Source organism: Parambassis ranga, chromosome 18 (genome assembly GCF_900634625.1).
Source record: "Parambassis ranga chromosome 18, fParRan2.1, whole genome shotgun sequence".
Taxonomy (NCBI): domain Eukaryota; kingdom Metazoa; phylum Chordata; class Actinopteri; family Ambassidae; genus Parambassis; species Parambassis ranga.
This window is the reverse complement of record NC_041038.1, coordinates 703,737-729,957: the sequence shown is the minus strand read 5'-3', so window position 1 is coordinate 729,957 and position 26,221 is coordinate 703,737. Positions and strand designations below refer to the sequence as shown.

At 40.8% G+C, this 26,221-nt stretch overlaps 2 protein-coding genes across 10 annotated transcripts in view; both read left to right on the top strand.

Moving 5' to 3' along the window:
- Nucleotides 1–346: 346 nt before the first annotated feature.
- On the top strand, nt 347–8,054 carry men1 (multiple endocrine neoplasia I). The gene is made up of 10 exons (XM_028428680.1): nt 347–593; nt 1,730–2,219; nt 2,301–2,509; nt 2,728–2,856; nt 3,503–3,543; nt 3,639–3,726; nt 3,851–3,987; nt 6,329–6,467; nt 6,552–6,725; nt 6,837–8,054. Exons 2-10 carry the CDS (start codon nt 1,784–1,786, stop codon nt 7,347–7,349), a joined length of 1,866 nt encoding a protein of 621 aa, XP_028284481.1. The 5' UTR covers nt 347–593; nt 1,730–1,783; the 3' UTR covers nt 7,350–8,054.
- map4k2 (mitogen-activated protein kinase kinase kinase kinase 2) overlaps nt 7,548–26,221 on the top strand; it is a 31,201-nt gene continuing 12,527 nt past the window's right edge. For 7 of the 9 annotated variants that reach the window (XM_028428679.1, XM_028428674.1, XM_028428672.1 and 4 more), the window contains exons 1-11: nt 8,973–9,338; nt 19,900–19,957; nt 21,497–21,587; nt 21,827–21,891; nt 23,788–23,843; nt 24,288–24,335; nt 24,487–24,529; nt 24,659–24,731; nt 24,858–24,989; nt 25,086–25,148; nt 25,224–25,305. In XM_028428679.1, the coding sequence (XP_028284480.1) occupies nt 9,246–9,338; nt 19,900–19,957; nt 21,497–21,587; nt 21,827–21,891; nt 23,788–23,843; nt 24,288–24,335; nt 24,487–24,529; nt 24,659–24,731; nt 24,858–24,989; nt 25,086–25,148; nt 25,224–25,305 (804 nt within the window). In that variant the 5' untranslated portion in view covers nt 8,973–9,245. Of the gene's footprint in view, nt 7,605–7,688; nt 7,768–8,972; nt 9,339–19,899; nt 19,958–21,496; nt 21,588–21,826; nt 21,892–23,787; nt 23,844–24,287; nt 24,336–24,486; nt 24,530–24,658; nt 24,732–24,857; nt 24,990–25,085; nt 25,149–25,223; nt 25,306–26,221 lie in introns of those variants that run through there. The other 2 variants (XM_028428671.1, XM_028428670.1) reach the window with 2 other exon arrangements.

The window sequence follows — 26,221 nt, the reverse complement described above, 5'->3', positions numbered from 1 at the left end:
TTAGCCTTATATTTTAGATATCCTGTATAGTGTTTAGGATGGAAATAGGCTATTATTGTAGCAAAGCTGATAGTTTTTGTGTCATATGTATAGTCAGTGTGGCTTAAATATTGACAATTATCTATATTAATTATTATATAAATTGATACAGAATATTACATTCATATATGAAAACATGTTGTGTGGAAACAAAGGGAAAAATACAGTCATCTTCCAGAAAAACAACGGTCAATATACCATGTCACGTTTTAAAATACATTTATTTAATGACTTTTTTTAATTTCCTGCATCCGCTCCTGTGTCACAAGCCAGGTCAGCAGGTGGCGTTAAACGCAATCCTAAACTACTTTGCCAACCCTACAACACTAGCGAAGAAGAAGCACAGCCCCCTGTGTGCACAGGAGTGTAGAGCTATAAGCACCAGGAAGGATCCGTCGCCGTACAGTTGCGGCCGCTCTATTGTTAGCAAATCTGCTTTGCTACGCAGTACCTCAGATTCTCACACACACCAAGTGACTTTCGAGCAGACTGAACTGCGCGGCAAAAGAAGGGGACACAAACAAAAACATGTGGCTGAGTCTGTGAGAAAAGAGGTATGTATTCATATCCACTTTGCTCAAAATATGAGCTGAAAGGGGCTTAGAGTGAGTCAGTGTTGCGGCATACTGTGGCGGTTTGTTTTTCTTACAGCGCGCCGGGTATACGCGCTATCTAAAAGTGGTGAGTTTAGCTAACTAGCAGCTTGTTAGCTTGTTAGCTGGTTCTGACCACAGACGTCATTCAGATCTGCTGGACCCAGGCTGTTTGTCAGAGTGTAGCTTATTTTGCGGTTCTGGTCACTGCTGTTGTCTGTCTTTTTAATTTAAACAAGGCAGTATTCATTCAGCGAATTTACATGGACATAAAGCTTGAATGAGTAGCTTACTTAATTTATTAAAGTTAGCTAGTTAGCCTGCTAGACTAGCGTTTGAATTCAGTCAGCAAGATATTTCGGTGTGTTCTAAGAGGGTGAGCATTTTTTGATGTAGTGAAGACTGTCCGGTGTATTATTTGGTGTTGTGAAGTTTATCAAACCACTCTTAGCAGCTTTGCAATGAATGTAAGTATGTAGCCGTGGGAATGCCCCGCCCACCACAGCGCCATATGTCAATGTTAGCGGCAGTGGTGTAACCAGCATTATGCAACGAGTCAATCTGAGGGTTTGCCGGTCAGTGTCAGGATTTATGTGTTACTTGTTTAGCCTGTGGTCATAATAACACAAGCGAAATGATCTTTACAGATCGTATAATCTGGGTGTTAATTATTGTTGATAATCTCTATTACTCATCTATACTGGGGTGGAGTGCAGTTTATTATTTTATGTAAAAAAAGTAATTAATAGAACTTAGTTTGATATTAGATAAAGAGTCTTTATATGGTGTTTCTTAACAAATAGAACATTTAATAGAAGTGACAATGTGTCCAATAACAATAAAATAGTTAAAAAGTTGATTTGTAATTAATACACAGTATTTTTACAATATTTTATTATATAATTATGTTATTCTCTATTCACTCGCTGCTGAAAATAGTCCCCATTACATGTCTATTTTCTCTTGATTGACTATGTTAAATCTGCAGGTCTTCCTGTGTAGGACCTTATTTAAAACTGCATGGTTGTGAGCTGTTTTTCTTCTTTCCACAGTTTCATTACTATATAACATTGCACTGATTGTTCATTCATCTTCAGTACTGCAGGTGAGGACCCACCCATACATCTAAGTTGTTACTGACAGCAGACATCATGGGTTTGCACTCAGCACAAAAGAAGCACTTTCCCCTGCGGGGGATTGACGGTGTTGTTCAGCTGTTTGATGCTGAGCTCCGTAAGGCTGAGCCAGATCTATCTCTTCTCTCACTGGTCCTGGGTTTTGTTGAGCACTTCCTTGCTGTGAACCGGGTCATCCCAATGAACGTTCCTGGGGTCCAATTTGAGCCACTAGAGCCGGACTGTCCCACATCCTGCTTCCCCACAGTGGAGCTTGGCATGATTTCTGCACTGTACGAGCGCTTCACAGCACAGATCCGTGGGGCGGTGGATCTGTCTCAGTATCGGAGGACTGCTGGAGGGTCAAGCAGAGAACTGGTAAAGAAAGTGTCAGATGTAATTTGGAACAGCCTCAGTCGCTCTTACTTCAAGGACAGGGCCCACATCCAGTCCCTCTTTAGCCTTATCACAGGTACAACAAGTATAATACAAAAAATTGTTTTGTCAAGATGTATTACTTGGTGTGTATAATGTAATTGTTGCTTTTGATCAGGCACCAAACTGGATAGCTCTGGGGTGGCCTTTGCAGTGGTGGCAGCCTGTCAGGTCTTAGGTCTGAAAGATGTTCACCTGGCGCTCTCTGAAGACCATGCCTGGGTGATATTTGGCAAGAATGGTGAGGAGACAGCAGAAGTCACCTGGCATGGGAAGGGTAATGAAGACCGACGAGGACAAACAGTCACAGCAGGAGTCAATGAAAAGGTGAGGCCGAGCCTTGAGTGACATAACTGTCTATACACAGTTTGTTGTGGTCCACAACAATTGATGATGTAAATTAACATAAAGATGGTCCTCTTTAGAGTTAATAACTGAAGGAAAACTACGCGGATATATCTGTTATAATACGGGCTAATAATTTCATGTTTATTTTGATATTAACAGAGTTTAAATCCTGTCTTGTTTGTCTGTGTGCCCCCCAGAGCTGGCTGTATCTGAAGGGCTCCTATATGAAATGTGACAGAAATATGGAGGTGGCCTTCATGATCTGTGCCATCAACCCCTCACTTGACCTGCATACTGACAGCTCAGAGCTACTGCAGCTACAGCAGGTGAGCTACCACCAATGTATTATCATTATCTTTGCAGTGTAACTGATTTTGCACAATGTTAGGTTTTAACTGTGAAATTGCACAATCTTGTTTTATTTTATATTTTCATTCCAAATTTTGTTTTTGTACTTATATTTTATATTCTATTTGCTGTAAATAATGTTTATACTGTTTATTTCTACTGTTGGAGGTATATGTTAGTATGCTGAGTGCCTGTATATTGCTGCTGCAATAGCGTAGCTTGGGATGAATAAAGTACTTCTATTCTATTCTATTCTAACTCTCAAATTGTATTGTGACTCATGTAAACCCAAGACTAAGTTAAATGAAGTTTTTATTACATTACATTACACCCACAATTAGTAATACAAGTTAGATCTTTTTTTTGGGGGGGGGGGTGGTAAAAACATAAACTACATTCAAAGTATGTGAATTTTCTGTTATTAATTTGCTGCAACAAATAAGTGCAAGACCCTAAAACGAGTCATTTATAATAGAGAAAGAGATGTGTTTGTTTTACTGATGGACTTACTCTTGTGGAATTGCACATTATATTAAGACATGAGACTGGTGCACTCCAAGGAGTGGAAAATGAACACACTTTAAATATCTGTTTAATATCTTTTTTATTTTTTCTGTTTAACAGAAACTACTGTGGTTGATGTATGAACGGGGTGATCTGGAAAGGTGAGTTCCTGTATGAGTGAAGTTTGAAAAAAGAAAAAAGGAATTTACTGACTGTTTAAGTTGACATCCTTCTCCTGTCCTGTATTGTGTACCAGATATCCAATGGCCATGGGAACTCTGGCAGACCTGGAGGACCAGGAGCCGATCCCAGGCAAGGAGAACCCACTGAAAATCCATCTCAAGGTACATCATTCCATGGGTTTTAATCGGCAACATATTTGATAAAAATGTACATTTGTTTACAGATCCTATCATCAATAATAAAAACTTATTTATCATGTGTTTCTGTGCTATCTGTGTTCCTCAGGCTGTCAGCTCTGCTCAGAGGTACTACAACAATGAGCACATCTACCCCTACATGTACCTGGCTGGTTTCCACTATAGACACAGGGATGTCCGTGACGCACTAAAGTCCTGGGCTGAGGCAGCTCAGGTCATGCAAGAGTGAGTTTGCACTGCTTTTACACCTTTGGGGTTGTAATCAGATTTTTAGTTAGTGTGGGCTCGTTCACTGCAACACAATGTCCTGCACCTCTATGGAAGCAGTACAATCATGGCTCCAAGCAGAGAAGATAGAAATTAGACTATTACTACTATTATTACTACTATTATTAATTATTTACAAAAAAGTAAATATTCCTACAAATTGATATGTGCATCATGCTCACTGGTTGCCAATAGTGAAAAAACAGGCCCTCCATATGATAGATAATAGATATGGATAATAATTTTACTAATTATTATTTCAGTCTAAACAAATCAGTTTTTCACTGCACAGCACATAGTCACACATGAGTTAATCATAGCTTCCTAGTTTGTTGTTTTATACAGGAACTTGTTAGTGCACACACTCTTAATTTAGGAGGTGAGATTGTGATATTAAAAATGTGTGGTTGTGATGAAATATTATATTTTCACTTAACATATATGCTTGACTATTAGCATGACCAAACTCACTCCAGTCACCTAAAATTCATTGTTGTTAGCATTGTTCATATTCATTTTGTTGTTTCTCATCTAGGGCTGTGCGATTTGACGATAAATGATCGTGAAGGATTTGAACGTATCGGCGATCTACCAGAACGGAGAGATCGTTTTATCGTCCATAGAGCACCTTCTATTAATTGCAGTTCTATGTTCGCGCAGACGCATGAGTTTTTTCACTCGTCCAACTCTCAGTGTGCTTAATGTGAACACGACCAACCAATGACAGCCTCCCTGTTAGGAAGCTACAGCTGAAAACAAAAAGAGAACGGAGGAACTGGTCCCTAAAACGAACTCCACCTTTATGTTCGGTACTGTTTCTGCCGGCAGCAGCGGCGCGTCTTCTAAGCCTGTGTGTCCGCGCGACGTGTGTCACAGTGGAAGGGCCACATGTATATGAATGTATTATAATGCTACGAGCACGTACGCGCCCACCTCTCTGAACATTATCAACGTTATATTCAGGTTCGCTGATGTTGTGCCGTCAGCAGCTCTTCTACACCTGTGTGTGTGTGTGTGTGTGTGTGTGTGTGTGTGTGTCAGATGCAGACAGAGGCAACAGCTAATGACGTCACCAAAACAATAACGCAGGCATTTAATGAAGAGGCTCCATATGAGGACTCTAGTAAACGGTGGACAGAGGTGACAGCAGCAGCTCCGTTTGTCCTTAGATATGATTCCCATTAAAGTTTGATCATTTGGTCTAAATCACATTGAACTTTAGGAGTTACTTAAGTCTCAATACTGTATTTATTGTTTAACCTTAGGAGGCTCACTTCAGTCTGTTTAAATGACTGTTGAATAATACTTTACAGAATTACATTAGTCTTCTTTTTAACCTATTTGAAATAAAACTTTATTTTGTTCTGTAATTGTTATTTAAATTTTAATGTTTATTGAAAACTAATAGAGTGCACGTTATCAGAGTTGTTGTTTGCCTTTAAAATCTACTGACAGTTTTTGAGAAGTGACAGAGTAGGCTACCTGAAGTCATTTACACAGAAACATGCAAATTAGTGTCAATGTAAAAACAAATCGTGATAAAATCGAGATCGTGATTTTATCATTAAAGAATCGTGATATAAAATTTTTGCCATATCGCCCACCCCTATTCTCATCTGATGTCATCATTTGACAACTGAACCTCAGCAGTTGTTATTCCTCCAAATGAACACAAGGTGGCACTAAATGCACAGCTATGTTTCCTTATTCAGCTTACAGCATTAAAATGTTAAACGCATCCCAGCGTATCACATTAAATAGCATTTTTTGCAGTTCTAAAATTATGTGGACCTGAGTTATTTACTGTTTTCAGTTTTTGGTGGCTCCTCTTAACAACACCCCTATCAGTTAGTCTGTGAGGGTGTGGTGCTTGGTTCAGGAAGTGTCCAGTTCTGTCTCTTTTCCTCCCCCTCTAAACACAGTGTTCATGCACTGTTACTATGAATACCAGCACTGACCCAGCACATACATTCCCTCTAGATCTATCAGCTTCCTTTTTCCTGCTGCTCCATTGTTCTTCAATTTTAGCTTGCCCGCTGAGCACCATCACAAGGAAATGTCCTCTTTTGTTTATAAGGGAGGATTCTTTATTGCAGAGTTCACTTCTTGTCATGTCTGGAGAGTTTCAAGCATGTTACGGCCCTCATTAGATTACCCTTAAGTCTGAACTGTATTCTCTGACATTCTGTATAATGGCTTGTGCACACATAAATTCGGATGATTAGGGAAACTGCTGTTCTATCCTGCAGGCTGTGTTCTAGCTTCCTCTGCATTGATTTCCTCTCACCTGTTCCTGCAGGTATAACTACTTCCGTGAGGATGAGGAGATCTACAAGGAGTTCTTCGACATTGCAAATGATGTCATCCCCACTTTGCTGAAAGAGACAGCTATAGAGAGTCTTGGGGAGGCAGGAGAGAGAGGAGAGGGCCCCGACAAGGTAAGCTTTCCTGAGCAGATCATACAAATCTATACCCTCCTCCACATCCTGGGATGTTATCTCTATCTAAATATTCTCTTTCAGGAGCAGCCCAAGCAGGCAGCAGCCTTCTCTGCGCTCCAGGATCCAGAATGCTTTGCCCACCTGCTGCGTTTTTATGATGGCATCTGCAAGTGGGAGGAAGGGAGTCCCACGCCGGTTCTTCACGTGGGCTGGGCCACATACCTCGTCCAGTCTCTGAGTCGCTTTGATGCCCAGGTGAGTCTGGAAGGCTCAATCCCTTTGAACTACTAAATAGCTACAGTCATTATAGTGGAACTGTAAGAGAGACTTTGTAGCTAAAAATAGATTTGTGTTCTGATGCTATAGGTGCGGCAAAAAGTGTCAATCATCACCAAAGAACTGGACACCCAGGATGATGATGACCAGTCAAGTGAAGACCCTAGGGAGGGCCGCAGGAGAGGCCCAAGGAGGGAGTCCAAGTTGGAAGATCAGAGTTCTCCTCTTCCTGCAGCTCCCACCTCCCCATCCTCCCAGACAGCAGCTCAGCCTAAGAAGGTGGGAGAGGGTGGGGCTCGCCGTCGCTCTTCGCAGGGCCTGCGAGCTGCAGACATTGAAGGAAAACCCAAGTCCCCCAGTCCAGACTCTGCATCCTCACCCTCCTCTCAGCAGGCATCCCCCTCCCCAGCTGGCCCTGTAGTCATCTTTCAGAGTGAGAAGATGAAAGGGATGAAAGAGCTGCTGTGTGCAGCCAAGGTGAATTCCAGTGCCATCAAACTGCAGCTCACTGCCCAGTCACAGGTCCAGATGAAGAGGCAGAAGAGCACACCAGCTGGGGATTACTCTATGTCCTTCATGAAGCGTCCACGCAAGTCACTGTAGATGATGTGGGAGGGAGACTAGGGGATGCTGTGAACGGCAACATGGACACTTAACCACGCTTCTGTTTGTGAAACTTTTTACCAGTGTTTTCATCCAGTCTCTTAGCTCACATCCTCTTAGTTCTGAGCAATACCTTTGATTGCACAGATAAACTTGAGTAAAGCATCACATATCAGCTTTCAGGTGAAGGAGTGAACATTTCATTCTGTTTTTATTTTAAGATCATTTTGGGAGACCTGCCTGCTTTGATAGATTGTAAGTATCTCATTGTTAGTTTGTGTTTTAATTGGCAGCCAATTGTACACAACTATTAACTTCTCATTGACTTATCTGTGGAAGCCGAGGTAAAGAGAAGGACCAGAACACAACAACAGATGTGTAAATATCAACTTGTAATGGGAACCTGTTCATGACTGAAGTGAGTAATTTAGGATAGTTACTGTGTAACATTGTCCACTCTGCTCTATCAGCAGCTTCTTTCTTGCTAGCTCTATGTTGCCTTACTTTGCCTTTGTTCTTTTCTAAACTAGAGTTTAGAGAATAGCTATGCTAGGCCTCTTTCTAACGATTAGAAAAGACCAGGAAGACCATGCACTGTTAATACGGAGTCACATTAGGTGGCCCTGCTACATCCTATTTGCTTGATGACTTGTGGGTTTTGTTGTTTTTGTAACTGAAACTAATAAAGACCAGATGAAAATATAATGCTATGAGCTCTGATATGTTAGGGTGAAGGTTTGTAGGTGATCTGGCTGTGTACTGTAAAAATCACCTCTTGTTATTAAGCGATATGGGATGATTTCTACAGCAGCACACAGGTTGATTCTAAACTTAAAGCCCACTTGTTAGCAGCAAAAATGTAATGAGAAAATGAAACTGACTCTGAACAGAACAGAAGTGTTGTGTAACAAGAGGATATGCATGCATGCAGTATAGTTTTACTGTCCTAAATCATGCCCAGGACCAACGTAGAAAATACAGATTAGTACATGGTAACTACTGAAACATAGGGTTAAATTGGGTTAAAAAAACAGCATGTTCATCAGCTTGCTGTTAATTCTGACCAAAGAAATAAAAAATCTGGACAACTACCTGCTTAACAGCTGTAAACATCAGCTCCCTGCTGGTAGCAACATATTTAGTGTCTGGTATATTTTTCAGATTAGTACCTGCAGAATTTATTTATATCCTGCAGATTAACTTTACATTTTTTTAGACTAGAACCTACAGATTGACTTAATTTTGTATTTTTTTAGATCAGAACTTGCAGATTAAATAGATTTGAAATGTTTTACCTGCAGATTTACTTAACTACTGCTACACTGAGCCACGTTTCTTACTTTAAGTAGTAGTAATTGAAATTATAGGCTACTGAATAAATGTGATACATTAAAAAATGGGATTTTTAGAATATAAATATTCATTATATGCATGTATTGTATTTGTTAAGTGATAATTATAATATGATACTTTTTTTACTTGATGTTACATCATTTGGTAAAAGCGCGGGGCCACAGTTTGGCTCTGCAGTTACACATTAGGAGGTAAGGTGACATTTTTTACAGTGTGGTCTCTCTCTGCTCATGCGTGCTTCGACTCCAGCGCCTCTGGGGACTATTTGCACACAGACGCTTGTGTCAGTGTTGTCAGTGGACACGGAGTTGTGAGTCTGTCAAGTGAACTGCTTCGCGCGTCTGATCGATAAACCAGCAATTAGTCAGCTCCAATTAATTCCCATTATCCGGTCAGTTCAGAGTGTTCGCCTACTGCTGATTGCTCTCCCTTCTCCTCCTTCTCCTCATCTTCCTCCTCCTCCTCTTTCCGACAACAGCAGCTGGGATGTGTGAGTAGAAAGCCCGCCAGGCTCACCCACAGCACCCAGAGGTGTCTCCAAACATGGACAGGATCGGGGTGTCATTCCTGGACCCTTTGGATGACTACGAGTTAATCCAGCGGATTGGGTGCGGCACCTATGGAGATGTGTTCAAGGTGAGTGAAAGGATTTTACACCTTTGTTTTTTTTTGTTTTGTTTTTTTTGTACCGCAGCACGGAGAAAATACCTTCAATAGGACATGTTAGTTCATAAGGAAAACAGCACGGGTTATTTCACTTCCTGTCATCGAGGTGCAACTGACTTCTGTTTGGAGAAGTGCCTGACATCAAGCACAGCTGTGTGAACAGAGATTACATGTCAACATAATAATCCATCCACATAATAATCAATGGATCAGTATAGGAGTTTAGCCCTTTATGCAGGCAAAGGTTAGTATAAAGAGCTCAGTGTCAGCCTGTTGCTTTAACAGTGGCACTGGTTTATGTTTTTTATGAGAATGAGAAAAAGCATATTTAGAAAAATCAACAAATACCTTAAATCTTTTAGGATAGTTTTTTTAACCATTAAACGGTGTTATAAAATGGATGTTAATCATGAAATCTGTCATTCTGCTGTTGCACATTTCATCTCACATGTGTGATTCAGGGTGCAAACATCCTGTGCATTTAGCACATCCTGGTGCATTCTGCAGACGTTTTGCAAGAATTTGTTCCTTTTTTAAAAAATAATTTAATATACTAAATGTTTGAAAACAATGACTTTAACGCTCTCTACGTTGTGAAAATGCAGCTTTTAAAATATCAATGTGTCCTTCAAGGGTCAGGCTCTGGGTTTCTGTGTAGTTTCTAGAGGTGATTTCTATTGTAAAAGATGATATACATATAAAATTAAACAAAAAAGAAGTGAATAAGCAAGCAATCAAAATAAGGAATTTGTAAGGTCCATAGGCAGTATCTATATGGCTGGAGCCAAATGTATGTGTATATATATTTTAAATATTTTTTCCTATGTTGGTAGCATCATAGTCCGCCTAAACTCCAAATACGGGCAAAGAGATGGAGCGCAAGCAGCTGTGATCCAGAACCTACCTGTCACTAAAAGCGGTCACACCTGTAATTATGCACAAATTGAAGTGCTAATATAATTAAAAAGAAACATTGACATTGGCTTTATGTCTTAGCCTGGAGATGGCCGGTTGGTAGGTCAAGGTTTAGATTAAAGTCAAAACCTTGCTTGGATTCTTAGCTACGTGCTTGTCGTTGAATCGCAGGTGGTCAGTGTCCTGTGTATGGATATGTACTAGCTGTCACAATAGTCTGTGATGATGACATTGAGAAGCAGAGTTTGTTTGTTTGCACCACATGTTCATTCCTGATGTGAACGGGAACCTTTTTAAGAAGGATTAATAAGAGAAAAGGAACCAGCAGCTATTGTCCAAAAGTGACATCCATTCTGTCCTTTTTAAAGTAGGTCACAGTTCTAAACTTTAAACGATAAAGGCTCAGTAATCTTCTCAAACAGCTGATCACTGTAGCTTCTGCAACGCTGCATGAAAAAATGGAGTAAATGAAGTGGTTGTAAGGGATGATCTTCAGCAGTGGACGAGTTTCTTTAAGATGAGCTTTGTTAAAGTAGTCGTGTAGAAACTGTGAGAAATGTAGCGTGACAAAGGAAGTGAGGTATTGTTAGTTTATGTTTGTGGTGGCTGTTTCAATCTGTGCACTTCATCTTTTGAGCTCAATCAGTGCAGCAGCAGCTCTGCCTGGAGGTAGCATTGCTGTGAGAGCTGATTGAACTTAAACTCAGTTGTCTGTAAGAGCTTTTTAGGCTTGCATTATAGTCTCATAGAAATTTTTATTTTTTTTTTTATTTTTGAACCCTGTATTAAGTTAAGCTCAAATCCAAATCACACATATTTGTCTATGTTCAATAGTAATAGAGAGTATGATAAAATATTACTTGATCCTTTTTAGCTGGTGGTTTTGATCAGTGGGAGGAACATCCTGGTCAACTAATGATTTTGTTGTAAAATTTGGTTGTAGTCTTAGGCAGAATATTGTGCTGATGTAGTATCTGCGACTTACTGTTCAAAAGTTAGTCTGCACTCTTTTAATTCTGTTTGTCTGCAGAAAAATATTATAAAAGTCATTTGATTGTATGTGTTCTTAGTATTAGGCAAATATGACTCAGACTATTTTGTAAGCCAAAATCCACCTTGTTGATCCACCTTCAGCATCAATAAGTTGAAGTAATGGTTTCCTGTATGACTTTATTAGTCTCTCACATCATTGCAGAGGAATTTTGGTCCATTCCTCTTCACAACATTGATTCCACCACAGGACCAGACCTTAGGTCGAGGTCTGGACTTTGACTAGACCATTCAAAACCTCGATTCTTTTATTTCTCAGTCATTCTCATGTAGATTAGCTGCTGTGCATTGGATCATTGTTCTGTTGTATGACCCAGCTTCCACCAAGCTTTAACTGACAGACAGATGGTCTCACATTTGTCTCTAGAACACTCTGGTATACAGAGGAGTTCATGGTCCACTCAATGACTGCAATGTGTCCAGGTCCTGTGTCTGTAAAACAAGTCCAAATCATCAGTCTTCCACCACCGTGCATGACACTGTGTATGAGGTGTTTCTGCTGAAATGCTGTGTTGACATGGTGGTGATCATTAAGACTAAACAACTCCATGGCCCATAGGACATTGTTCCACGAGTGTCCTTCTTTGTTCAGATGTAGATTTCCACTTGTGAATAATCTTTCTCACTGTAGAACGCTGAACTCCAACGCAGAATGGTTTTATAAGTCTTTCAGATTGATGTGCAGCAACAGTTGCTTCTCTAACACCATTGTTTATGTCTTTCCCTCCTGTCATTGAGTTAACACACATCTGAATGTTGCAGAGCAGACTGTCAAAACATCTGTTTTTATAGAGGTCTGTACACCTGCTGATGATCAGTTCATCAAGGACTCTTCATCAGCAGCACCTGCTGCAGCTCATCAATAAATAAATAAAGGCACAGTGAAAAATGGTGTTTGATTTTAATTATGATAAACTAAACACAGAAAGGATCTACTAACATTTGAACATAACTATGTGAATCCTGCATGCAACTGTTTGTAAGCACAGCTTCACTTCTTACTATAATTAAATATCAGGTGTAAGGCATGGTACTTAAGTGAGCTCTGTGAAACCAAAACAATGAGTTAACAGTGTCATTTACATACAGCTGAAAGGCCTTCTGAGTTAGGTGATAAATATTCACTAGTTCAGTTTGGCTTGTGGCCCCTGACACATTGCACATGTGTTCCATGGAAAATGGATATAAATTTGTATACCATTGTGCCTTCATGTCTGGTGATTCCAGTTTAAAGGATGCTCCTACATACTGATGTCAGCAATGCTTAGCTGACTCTGTTGTATTGCTGTAATATTTGCAGCCTGCGTGCCTGCTCTGAATGGGAGCAGCAGTATACTGTAAGAAACAATAGCACATTATCGCCTTCCCACTGAGGCAGTTGGTGGGTTTGGTGGAGCGGCGCCTGCAGGAGTCAAGGGTGAAACCTTTGGACATGTGACTGTGTGGGCTTTCAATGGACTCTCATAACACGACTGTTATTCAAAGGAAACCGGGCTCAGAGCTCATGAGTGATCCTGATCCATGTTATCCTGCGGCTCTGACCGACCACAGCCGGTCCAGATGGAGACTGTCTCTCTCCTCGAGAGTTCCAGACTCAGCTAAATCAGATCAGTTGTTAAATTTGTTATGTCTTTGTTTTTGTCAGTATTCTACGCAGTATTTTCACCACAAATGGCATTTCTAGTGTAGACAAGTCATTTGTTTATATTCTTTAAACATGAAGACAGGCACCTTATTACTAAGAAACAGAAGTAGAATTTTCTAAGGATTTCAGGAAAACAGAGCATTTTGTTTCCCAGAATCCTTCCATTCATTTTAGTCCCTGCAGAAAATCTCTTAAAGAACCATTTGTTCTGTGATATTGATAAAATGTGATGAGCGTCTGGACTTTAATAGTGATGGATCTTGATGTAGGGGATCCATTTCTACTGGTTTAATGAGGTGGGATTAGGATGTATGGTTAAACCAGCTTCATAGATAGAACACTATGACTGCAGTGCTTCCTGTTTCACACTGCAGTGGTATTGCAGACTTTGTGCTGAAGATGTGGACATGCTGTTTAGTGTTAATGTGATGATTTTTTCTTTCATTGGATGGATGAAAGGTCACTGGGGTGAATTGAATTATGATATTTATTAAGTATCATTAACCTTTAACAGCTTTTATAGTAAGACCTGCACTGAGAAAGAGGAGAGATTTGTGAGCTCTAGCCACTGCTGCCACTTTTGGCCCCAAAAAATCCCAGCATGCAAAGCGGAAAGAACAGATTTGAATCTTCAGGAAGGACTTTGAAGATGCAGAATTAGAAGACTGAAAGAAGTGAAGCTGTTACAATAAAAATGAAATTTGAACAGTGTCATTGAATCATAAGTTTATAGAAGTTTATATTTCCAGAATGTATTTTGCAAAGTAATATATACGATTGTGCTTATACTTTCAGCTGTTATCTTACCTTGAGTTTCTAGTTTCTTTGTTTTAGAGGCCATTCATGCCGCAGTTCTACTTCTGCATCCAGTAGGAAATGAGGCAGCATCATTATGAAGAAATTACAGTTTGGCCAAACACTGTATATCATTTCTGGCCCATAGGCAGATTATGTGGCTGATCAAAGTGCAGCGAAGCTTCCTCTTCCTCTCCCACTTTGTATGCAACCCTCACTCAGTGTTATTTCAGGCTTGGCTGTGTAAAAAGCCTCTCAGAGACGTTACTATCACTGCAGTCACAGGAAGCTCTGCGGTGGAACAGGAAAGAAAACAGGAAGTGAATACAACTGAGCCACAGGTTGTGTTTAGGCGACCTGCCTATTCCACTGGTGGCTGTATCATTTGTTGTGGATGTGAGATTTGGTCCATTTGACGTCAGCGCAGCCAGAGAGCGGGGATGACTGATGTTCTCAGGAAGAATCAAGGAAGTTGAAAACATAGTATTGCCTTGACACAACATCCACCATTAGTGCTAATGTGCTATTGTCAACAAACATGGATAACGGTCAGATAAAGACCTGCACATTCATTTTTACATAATTGCACTCATGCTCATCATGACAGATCTACTTAATGCCAGTGTCTCATTTCAGACATCACCTAAGGAGTAATTTGCAGTCCAGTTAAAGTAGGCCAACCTTTTACTAGAATTTTCTAAATAGCTATCATTACACATGTTGGTGTTTACTGAAATGATAATGGCATCAACAAGAAAGAAAATCGGAAGGGTCATATTTCACAAAATTCTTCATCTTTAGGCCCGCATATTACCAAAAAAATAAAACATCCATCCATTTTCTCCCACCGGGGTCAGGTTGTGGGGGACAGCGGCCTAAGCAAATAAACCCAGACCACTCTTTTCCCGGTTACTTCCTCCAGCTCATCTGGTAGGATACTGAGGTGTTCCGAGGCCAAACAAGAAATATAATCCTTCCACCGTGTTGCCCCATGGCCTCCTCTTGGTCAGATGAGTTTAGAACACTTAACCAGGGAGGAGCTCAAGGGGCATCCTAACCAGATGTCCTTCAGTCACTACCCACAGCTTGTGGCCATAGATGAGGTAGATTATAATAAAACATATTACAATTTTCTAGAACAGACAAACAAACATAAAGACAATCAAGAACACATGTGAGTGGAGGATGCAGTCCTCTACATGCTGCACCAATTCTATGAGCAGGGATGCTATATGAGGATCTTATAATTTGACTTAAGTGCAGCCTCTCATACAGATTACATGTTGAAGAGGGATGTGATTGGATCCATATTTGATATCAGAGTCCTGCCACATGCAAAAAATACTCTTATGGTTGACAGCTGACAGCTATTGGAGGACCTCAGGGACCGGTGCAGTAGGGGCTGCCTTTGTCTCAAAACTGCAAAAACAGAACAGATATTAAGTTGATGCACACATACAAATACCTGGGGGTCCTATTTGATGATGAGGCGGACTGGTCCCCAAACACTGCTCTCTATATGAAAGAGTAGAGCCAGTTCTTTCTGCTGAGGCTGAGGTCCTTTGCAGTAAAATGCTGCACACTTCATCAGCCAGTGCCCTCTTGTATACTGCAGTTTTGGTGGACAACTTAGTTCGGCGAGCGACTCCAAAGAGAGAGCAAAGCATGTTTATGCATGTATTGCAGAACAGCAATAATGACAGACCCTCACCTCATGTCAACATGAGGATATTTTCATAGATTAGTGTCAACAAAGTGTGTTTATTCACGTTTAGACACTTTAATGCCAGGTCGGATTAGAGTCTCAGTTTCTACTCGTCATGTCTGTCCTGTAATCAAGCACTGATAACACATTGAACATATGCGTCAATTAGCCAGAGCCAATTGTATTTATTTTCATTAGAAGCGCAGTGCTGTCGCCTGTGGGCACGTTATGTTATTGGCTTACGTTCCAACACAGAGTAACACTGCAGTGACAAGCCCAGGCACAGACAGAAAAATGCTTGTCTAAATGTGCTGAAGATGTTTTTTCAATTTGGTATTCTTTTGGAGTGTTATTGGGTTAGGGTTATTGTAGAGGTGTTTAGTTTTGCATTCTTTCTTCTATCCTTTCATTGTTAATTGTAAAAATGATCAATATTAAAAACAAAATGACATGTATTATAAAACACTACTAATTTAAATGTAGAGAAGGTTGAAGCAAGGCGTCTGGACTTGTAGAGTTTTCTAGAAGACGTTTCGCTGCTCATCCAAGCAGCTTCATCAGTTCTAACTGTTTGGTGGGGAAACATGGTTTATATGTGGTTACAGACCTATGTGCGTGGGTCTGGGTAAAACTTAAAAAACTTACAAACAATAGCACTAAATGTTTCCATACTTACCTGTGATGTTCTGGCTGACTGGGCCAGGTGTGTCTAACGACTGGCTAACGACTATGAAACTGCCGGAGGTGGACTGGTTGACAGCCCTTTGTTCTTACTGTGAGTATGTGCAAACTTCCTGGGAATGGATGGAATCACTGCATTGTATGTGGTGGAAAGATGATGTCTGAGGCCACCACCTCTGTTAAGGGAAGGTTTTTCCAGCTTAACATAGATGGCTTCCTTGACTCCTCTTTCATACCACCTTTCCTCCCTGTCTAAAATGTGAACATTGTTGTCCTCAAAGGAGTGTCCTTTGTCTTTGAGGTGGAGGTGAACAGCTGAGTCTTGTCCTGAGGAGGTGGCTCTCCTGTGCTGAGCCATTCTTCTGTGGAGTGGTTGTTTAGTTTCTCCAATGTACAGATCAGAGCATTCCTCACTGCACTGGACTGCGTATATCACATTGCTGTGTTTCTCCCTGGGAATCTTATCCTTTGGGTGAACCAGTCTCCCAGAAAGAACATCTCCATTCCATATGTGTCAGGAGTATCAGAGAAACTCCGCAGGATCTTCAACAACCATGACATCCCGGTCCATTTCAAACCTATGACAACACTGAGACAGAGACTGGTTCACCCGAAGGATAAGATTCCCAGGGAGAAACACAGCAATGTGATATATGCAGTCCAATGCAGTGAGGAATGCTCTGATCTGTACATTGGAGAAACTAAACAACCACTCCACAGAAGAATGGCTCAGCACAGGAGAGCCACCTCTTCAGGACAAGACTCAGCTGTTCACCTCCACCTCAAAGACAAAGGACACTCCTTTGAGGACAACAATGTTCACATTTTAGACAGGGAGGAAAGGTGGTATGAAAGAGGAGTCAAGGAAGCCATCTATGTTAAGCTGGAAAAACCTTCCCTTAACAGAGGTGGTGGCCTCAGACATCATCTTTCTACCACATACAATGCAGTGATTCCATCCATTCCCAGGAAGTTTACACATACTCACAGTAAGAACAAAGGGCTGTCAACCAGTCCCCCTCCGGCAGTTTCATAGTCGTTAGCCAGTCGTTAGACTCACCTGGCCCAGTCAGCCAGAACATCACAGGTAAGTATGGAAACATTTAGTGCTATTGTTTGTAAGTTTTTTAAGTTTTACCCAGACCCACCCACATAGGTCTGTAACCACATATAAACCATGTTTCCCCACCAAACAGTTAGAACTGATGAAGCTGCTTGGATAAGCAGCGAAACGTCTTCTAGAAAACTCTACAAGTCCAGACGCCTTGCTTCAATCTTCTCTACGTATGATGACCTGGATGACTGAGAATCTTCATCAACATACTAATTTAAATATTTTAAAAAAGTATATAGTTGCACATCTAGATGCATGTATGAATTGATTATATGAAAAAATGATCATAGGAACATGTAGCAGCAAAAGTGCTTATTATCACAATTATTATTTGGTTTCACTGACTTACCTCCTCCCTCTTTACTCTACACACACACACACTGTAGTTTTTGTTTTTGTTCACTCACTCCCTCACACTCTGTAGATAATCTAAATGTGGATTCATCCATCACTGAAAGTAGTCCCTGACAGATGCAGTGTTTCACTTGCTGCTTTTTGAAAAATATACTACATCACAATTTGTGTATCCAATTTACATCTGTGTACCTAAGAGGAGCTACCGAGGGGTTTTGACCCTGGGTCATAGTGTGTTCAATGATACAGTGACCTTTTCACCCTTTAAATACACTGGTAATTTTATACTGACACATAAAGGCCCTGTCCACACAGAGACAAAAGTTTTGTATCGTATGTGCGTTTCATCCACACGGATCCGGCTTGAAAACCATAACTTTTGAAACCGGGTCCCAGAGTGGACAAACATTTATTGAAACGATACCATCTTAATGGAAAACATTTTGGAAACAAAAATGACTTTGACTTTGTGTGGATGTGGCAAAAGTGTGGTAAAGTGACACTGCTTTTGAGTGTGACCCATACCCGCAGAAAGAAAGGGCTGTCTGTGCAAGTAGTGTTTGTCCATGTTGTGCAATCAATACGAGGTTAAAGCCAAGGTGAGCCAACAGACTAAACTAATTTTAAGCATTCAAGAAGCCATATTGAGCTGTTGGAAATTTGCCCATCTCGATGGAGGTGGCAGGTGGGAGACCTTCAACAGTCACCTGACACTGAAATGTGGCGTGCCATAGATCCTTATGTGGATGCTTAGTTTTTAGTACAATCCATGTATTTCCTCCTGATTATCTGGGGTCAGGTTACAGGGACAGCAGTGTAAGCAGGGAAACCCAGACCTTCCTCTTCCTGGCCATCTCCATCAGGTCATCCAGAAGGATACAGACGCATGCCCAGACCACCCTAGAGATATAATCCCTCCAGCTTTGGGGGTTTTCTTCCAGATGGACATGCCTGGAACACCTCACCGGGGAGGCATTTTGGGGGGTATCCAAACCAGATACCTCAACTGTCTCCTCCTAGTGCACAGTAGTAGCTAAGTCATCTGGGAAGTAGCTTTGTCATCCAGGAGTAACCCCTCTGAACTGGCCAAGCTCTTGATCCTCATTCTTTTGGTCACCAATCCACATATTGGTCTTCTGCTGCTCTCACGAACATGACCTTGAGAAAAACTTAAACTCCTCCACTTTGGGCAGAGTCGTCACCAACTCAGGGAGGGCTTTCCACCCTTTTCTGGCTTACAGACCCTCATACCTTAACAATCTGCTTACCTGCTTGTTGATAAGAGCCGCCTGTGGTTAAGGGTGTGTAGTTTGGTTCCCTTCGTCCAGTTATTTTTTTGCTGTGAACCATTCATTCATCCGTTCTCTTTACCCGCTTTAGGGTGCAAGGGAGCTAGAGCCTCTCCCAGCTGTTATTAAGCGGGTGGCTGAGTGCACTGTGGGCAGGACGCCATTCACAGTCTCATACTCACAACCACTGTAGAGTCACAAATTAACCTAAGATTCACGTCTTTGGAATCCACACAGGCTTGAGGAACAAATTGTCATCTAATCATTGCCACATTTGGTTAAAGCCATTTTTAGTAGTTGTGAAAAACACAACATCTGGGGCTCAAAGCAGCTTGATACCAGCTGTGAGAAAGAACATCACCTAGTCTTTCAAAACCACAGCGCTGGTACGCATGTGACACAAGTGTTCCTTAGGTTTGGGTACACAGGGCATGAGACGTGAGATTGACTTGAGAGAGGAGTTGGCAAGTCACTAAGCGGGGGACATGTAATGTGATGTTTATAGACATTGACTGCTGTCTTTTTGTTTGTTTAAACTACGTTTCAGTTTAAATTAGTCTGAGGTGCTTCTATTTGTGTATGTGAAAATATGGAAGCAGGACTGAGGTTCACTAAACTGTATCTGAACAAAGAACAACAGTTGTGGAACAATGTCCTATGACACATGAAACCAAAGTGGAGTTGTTTGGCCTTAATGATCACCACCATGTCTGCATAAAACCAAACACAGCATTTCAGCAAAAACACCTCATACACACTGTCAAGCACGGTGGTGGAGGACTGATGGTTTGGACTTAAACAGGAGAATATAAAAAAAATATTAACTGCTGTCTAAAATAAAGAGATCATACACAAATGCTAAATGCTACTTAGACAGTGACTGACAGGGTAGTACAGTTCTTTTGTAGACTGTGTTCATCCTCCAAGGAAGCATTTAAATGTATGTCATCCTTTATGATTATCACTTTTTTCTTCCCTTTCAGGCTCGAAACATCAGGACGTCTGAACTGGCAGCTATCAAGATTGTCAAACTGGACCCTGGTAAGTTAACATGAGTACACATGATTTCTCCCAGCATCAGGTTCTTTTTAGCTTTCATTTTAAAATGCTGTTCTTCATTATCAGAGTTTAACTGTGAATGAACGGTCAGATTTGCACAAATATTTTATTCACTCTATCCAGTTCCATGTTATGGTATGGCAAACACTCAAACATTCAAACAGACAGAGTGCAGAATCAAAGACAAGAGATCTGGGAATCACACAAAGATGTAAATAATGGAAAGTGCAACACACAAGTGTAATGCTAACAATCTAGCGAGGGACAAGAGGTGAGTGAGCACTATATATGTATACACAGGTTGAACTGGTCAAGGTAACAAGGGCAAACAACTGAGCACAAGTGAAACAGAACAAAACAGGAAATAAAACATACATATCAAAATAAAACAAAAAGTATGTAAATAGACCCATACCTTTTAAAAACTAGGGTTAGCTATAGTTAGACTACAGTCCCTTTATTCTATTTATCATTTGTATCCAAATTATTTTATTACTTTAGGACAAACTCGATAATTCCTAGACCACTTGTGTTTGGTCACCTTTAAAGTCAAGATAGAGGTCATATTTACAATCAGTTTTGTGTGTTCACTGTAAACACAGTGAACACACGAAAACAGGAACAAAAAACAGCGAAATGACCAAACCCGTATGAATGTTTATTTGCAGTGGACCTTAGAGATAATTATATCTCCACTGAGTTTAAGTCATACTGAATCCAAAAATATGTGCGGCATGTGACTTACTTAATTTTGTAGCACTAAAACCATCTGTCCTCTTCATGAACTTTGAATCCATCCATCCATCCATTTTCCTTAACCTGGTTTGATCTATCCCAGCTGTCAATGGGAGAGAGAGACACAACCAGTCATAGTCAAAGTCGCCTAACATGCATGGAGTGTGGAGTACCCGGAAAAAAAACCCACACTGGCACAGGAAGTACACACAGAAAGGCCTGGAGCCTTCTTGTTGTGAGGCAGCAGTGCCAAAGCAATTCCAAAATACGGTAGTTTTTTTGCCTCTTTAAAGAAAAATATAACCTGTAATCTGACACTACTGCCTGTATTGATTTGTAATAATATTGATAAGAGTATTGTTCTGAGTCATATGAGTATTTTTAAGCTCATAAGGACATACATTGATGTATAAATTGTCCCCTTTTGCTTAAATAGATAAGAGAACAATAATAACTTTATACCCCTGTCTTTATAATAAATAACTAATATAGCCATTTATGTGGTAAAAACAGATCCAGCACACAGGAAATAATATGAGATACAGAGTGTGGATACAGGACCTTGTCCAGCTATTGCTGAGTCACATGAAATTGCATGTTTTATTTAGAATTCCACAATAAGCATGTGCAGTGTCCACAGTACACCATTCAAATTAGCTCTCACTGAGAACTACTAGTGCTTAGACTAGGCTAACCCTATGCTTTACTGGCCTGTAATCTTCTGTCCGTCTGTGTGCTCTGTTTTACTGTTGTGAGTAAACACTGTCTGAACTGTCTGTCTGCCAGGTGACGACATCACGTCCATCCAGCAGGAGATTACCATGATGAAGGAGTGCAAGCACAAAAACATTGTAGCGTATTTCGGCAGCTACCACAGGTGCTGTGTGCTCCCTCTTTACATCTGTGGGATCCCTGGGATTGTTTGTTGGACTGAAATATGTGGGATTTGACTTTTATCCTCCGACTGTGCAACTGGATTCCTCTCCCACTCCCTCTTTGCTTAGTTAGATTGTTGACAAAGCAGCTCATGAATTGATGGGTGTTTATTATAGTATGTAATAGTAGTTCCTTCTAATTCTGTTTGTCACAGTCAGAGCTGTGTGTGTTTCTCTTCAGGAACACCAAGCTGTGGATCTGCATGGAGTTCTGTGGTGGAGGATCACTTCAGGATATTTATCATGGTACAAACACAAATAAACATTGCTTATTTAAAATGCCTTTTTACCATTTAAAGAGGTTAGAAATATGTTTTCACATTTCTTACAAAGAGTGTCATGTGAAAATCTTATTGTCATGGCTGTGTTACTGTAAACTCAGATTAGATTTTTTACATATCTGTAGCAAATTAAAACTGCACCAAACATACACTGTAGCCTGTAGCTTCTTTAAAATATGCAAAAATGTGACCCATGAGTATATATAACTAGTCCAGTGTATGTGTACGGTTTAGATGTTCATAAATTTAAGATTAAGATTTACTTTATTAATCCCCAGGGAAATAAAGTAAACTTTGTGTGATGCTGATTAATTTGGTTAATACACTGAGGTGCTAATACAGAGTAGCAAGAGTAACTCTAAAACCCAGAATCATGTTTGCATATTAGCACATCCTGTTTCTTTGTCCTGAGGTCATTATCTTTTTTATAATAATAATAATAATAATTGAAACCTTTATTAGTCCCACAATGGGGAAATTGCTCAAGGCAGCCCAGCAAAGAGTGCCATACACCAGTGAGTACACTGGAGGCTATGCAGGTAAAGTGTCTTGCCCAAGGAAACACAACAGTGACTAGGGAGGAGTTGGGATCGAACCACCAACCTTCCAATGGATTTCTGGTTAGATGCCTAAAATAAGGTCTGTGGTTAGAACACCAGCTCACAGGATTTTATTCTCTTACACAAAATCCGCCAGTAAATACCCCACTTTCTTTAAGTTTTTACATGGTGATTGCTAAAAAGTGGCTACATGAAACTACAGGCGTCCTCAAGGCGAGGTAAACTTGGTGGTGTTGACATCATAGTCATGTGACTGTGATGTCAAGTCTATGTGTGACAGTGAAGCTGAGCTTTGGCCACAACAATCGCAAAGTGGGCTCACTCAAGGAAACATCGTGGACATCTTCAATTTAGACAGATGCAGCCTGTGCAAGATTTTAAATTGCAACAGTCCATGTCTGCAACAGGCAGAAGAGGAGTGGACTCGTTCCTGTGCTTTAGTCCATCGGCTCTCTCCTAGATCGATAGACCAAGCTTTTTTTCTACAATAACTCGTTTCTTTAGGGGGTCACCTAGGAGTACATTGTCCAAAGCATATTCTTATCATTGGGAAATGATGAAAAGGTCCCCCAAGTACAGGAAAAATCTTTATCTATATTAAATTTGTGTTGAAGTTGCTGAAACTTGGAAACAGTCCAACGATCCATTATTGTGTGTATTCCCTTGAGGGTCCATTGGTGAGTTGTCCGAACGGAGAGCAGTTTATTTGCCTGGTTGTTTATTAATGGAATCAATGTCGAACCCTAACTCCACTGGAAATGTCTGAGTGAGTGAGACACCACTGGGCTCTTGTACTTACTTTTGGCAAGTACCAAAGTTGTATACACTAAGGACTTCAACCAACTGGGAGAAAAGGATGTCCCAAAATGACAAGCAGCGAATGTTGCAGGACCAGTATTAGAGCTGAAGGCAGGGCGATCCCATTTCCCCCAATGACTTGGGTATTTGTAAAAATGTTTTCTTTATTCTTGGTGCCTTTTTATGCATTGGAATAGAAATAGGAATTTTGGTAGGATGTTCATCTGGACAATGCTGATTCGACCAGCCAGTGAAATTGGCAAAATTATCCATTTACTAAAGCATTGTTCAGTTTGTTGGTGAAGGCTATTGAAATTCTGCTTAGGAGGCACACTGCTAATGTTAGTCACACCTTCTGAATGACACTATGCTAAGACTTAAAAACTGTCCACCTCTTCTGACTCTGGACAAGCTAGCTAGCTGTAGTCTATTTTTAGAACTGCACCTGCAGCCCTTTCTTTTTCCGCCTCCTGTTGAGTTATTGATAAATCTGCTCTTCACAGTGACGGGCCCATTAAAGGAAAAACAGATCGCCTTTGTGTGCAGGGAAACCCTTCAGGTAAGGTTTTTTTTGTGTTGTTGTATTGTGAAATCTGCTGACAGAATGACTCATGTGTTTTTCACTGCTGCAGAAGAGCTAAATAGTATTTAACTACGCCAGACCGCTAAAGACTGTCCATGGTCTTTAGTCCACTCCACAGATTTTTTGTTGAATTTAAGTCAGGGCTTTGTGCAGGCCAGTTAGCAGTGTTCACTTTGCTTTCCTGGAGGCAGTTCATCACTAAGAGGCGTGTGCTTTGGGTCGTTGTCATGATGAAAGAGAAAACAATGACTAAGACCCAATTCTGCTGCCTATCACCTCTGCCCCGACAAAATTTTAATTTCCATCAGAAGCATCTCCGCAGCATTGTACTTCCACCACCGTGTTTGACTGTGGGACCCATGTTCTGTGTGTAAATCTCTACAAAACCTACCTGTTTTATTGTGTGTGTGTTTTTTTCAGGGTTTGTATCACCTGCACGAAACAGGCAAAATGCACAGAGATATAAAGGTACAGACTCCACATTACAGTCTGAACACCACTGATGCTGTCACCAAGTGTAGCTGCTTAGTGTAATGCACACACAATTGCAAATTCATAACACAAACAGGAATATTACATGACCATCCTATAAGCTTACATGTGTGTGTTCTCTCTGCAGGGAGCCAACATCCTTTTGACAGAGCGAGGAGATGTGAAACTTGGTCAGTAAAGTTCTGTATCGGACACATCTGCAATACCTATTTAAACAGACACCCTCATCAAGCTGACTTAAATAGACCGTGTATTAGATGTCAGCTGCCAGTGTGACCCTGTGTCTCTTCTTTGTGTAGCTGATTTTGGGGTGGCAGCAGAGATCAGTGCTTCAGTGGCTAAAAGGAAGTCTTTTATTGGAACTCCATACTGGTAGGATGAGTGAAGCAGCAGTCACTTAACACACATTGCTGTTTGGATTCCACCTCTTGAACATATATTTCCCACTATGTTAAATCTGATGCTCCCTTGCTCTCATTGTCTCTTCCTTCCTCCTAGGATGGCTCCAGAGGTGGCTGCAGTGGAAAAGAAGGGTGGCTACAACCACCTGTGTGACATCTGGGCCGTAGGCATCACAGCCATCGAGCTGGCAGAGCTCCAGCCGCCCATGTTTGACCTCCACCCAATGAGGTGAGTCAGCACAGACAGTATCTACATGATGTCAGTGCTCAGACACAAACAGTGGTGACTGTCTGCATATAATACTGACATTTAACAATGTTTCAGAGCTCTTATGCTGATGTCCAAGAGCAGTTTCCAGCCTCCAAGGCTAAAGGATAAAACAAAGTGGTGAGCTTAACCTTTAAAATCAATCGATCCTTCTTGCTTGGTAGTGCGTTTACACTCCGTCTCCTCTCTCTGCAGGTCTGCAGGTTTCCAAAGCTTTGTGAAGATGGCTCTGATTAAAAACCCTCGTAAAAGGCCCTCAGCTGAGACACTGCTGCAGGTTAATAGCTGGTCATTAATGAAAGGAAGCTAACCAGCCATCTGTCTTCATATAGTCAATATACCGTGTGCAGTATTCATAATTGTAATGGTTTTATTCTATTTTCACTCCCTGATGATGACTGAGATTAATTAAAACTACAATAGAGACTTGAAGACATAATATTCATGATGCCTGAAGGATATACATGTCTGATTGTACTGAGTCTCAGTATTAGACAAATACAACCTCAGACAAAAACATACATTTTTTTTACTGTGCTATTATTTATTTAGCAAATGAAGCAAAACAGAAAATTCTAATACTATATTTTTGAACGTTCTCTTATGCACAGGCCTCTGAAGGTCCCACCACAGTATTTTAACTGAGGTCTGGACTTTAACTAGACCATTCAAAACCTTGATTCTCTTATTTCTCAGTCATTCTGATGTAGATTAGCTGCTGTGCTTGGGATCATTGTTCTGGTCTATGACCCAGCTTCTACCAAGCTTTAACTGTCAGACAGATGGTCTCACATTTGTCTCTGGAACACTTTGGTATACAGAGGAGTTCATGGTCCACTCAATGACTGCAAGGTGTCCAGGTCCTGTGTCTGTAAAACAAGTCCAAATCATCAGCCCTCCACCACCGTGCTTAAGAGTGTGTATGAGGTGTTTCTACTGAAATGCTGTGGTTTTCAGTAGACGTGGTGATCATTAATACCAAACAACTCCACTTTGGTCTCATGTGTCCATAGGACACTGTTCCACAAGTGTTGTTCTTTGTTCAGATGTAGTTTAGTGAACCTTAGTCCTGCTTCCATGTACTTTTTAGACAGAAGAGTCTCTGGTAACTCTTCAAACAAACTGCACTTGTTCAGTCTTCTTCTAATTGTGTTGTCACATTAACACCACTGAGCATGCTGTGCATCTGACAT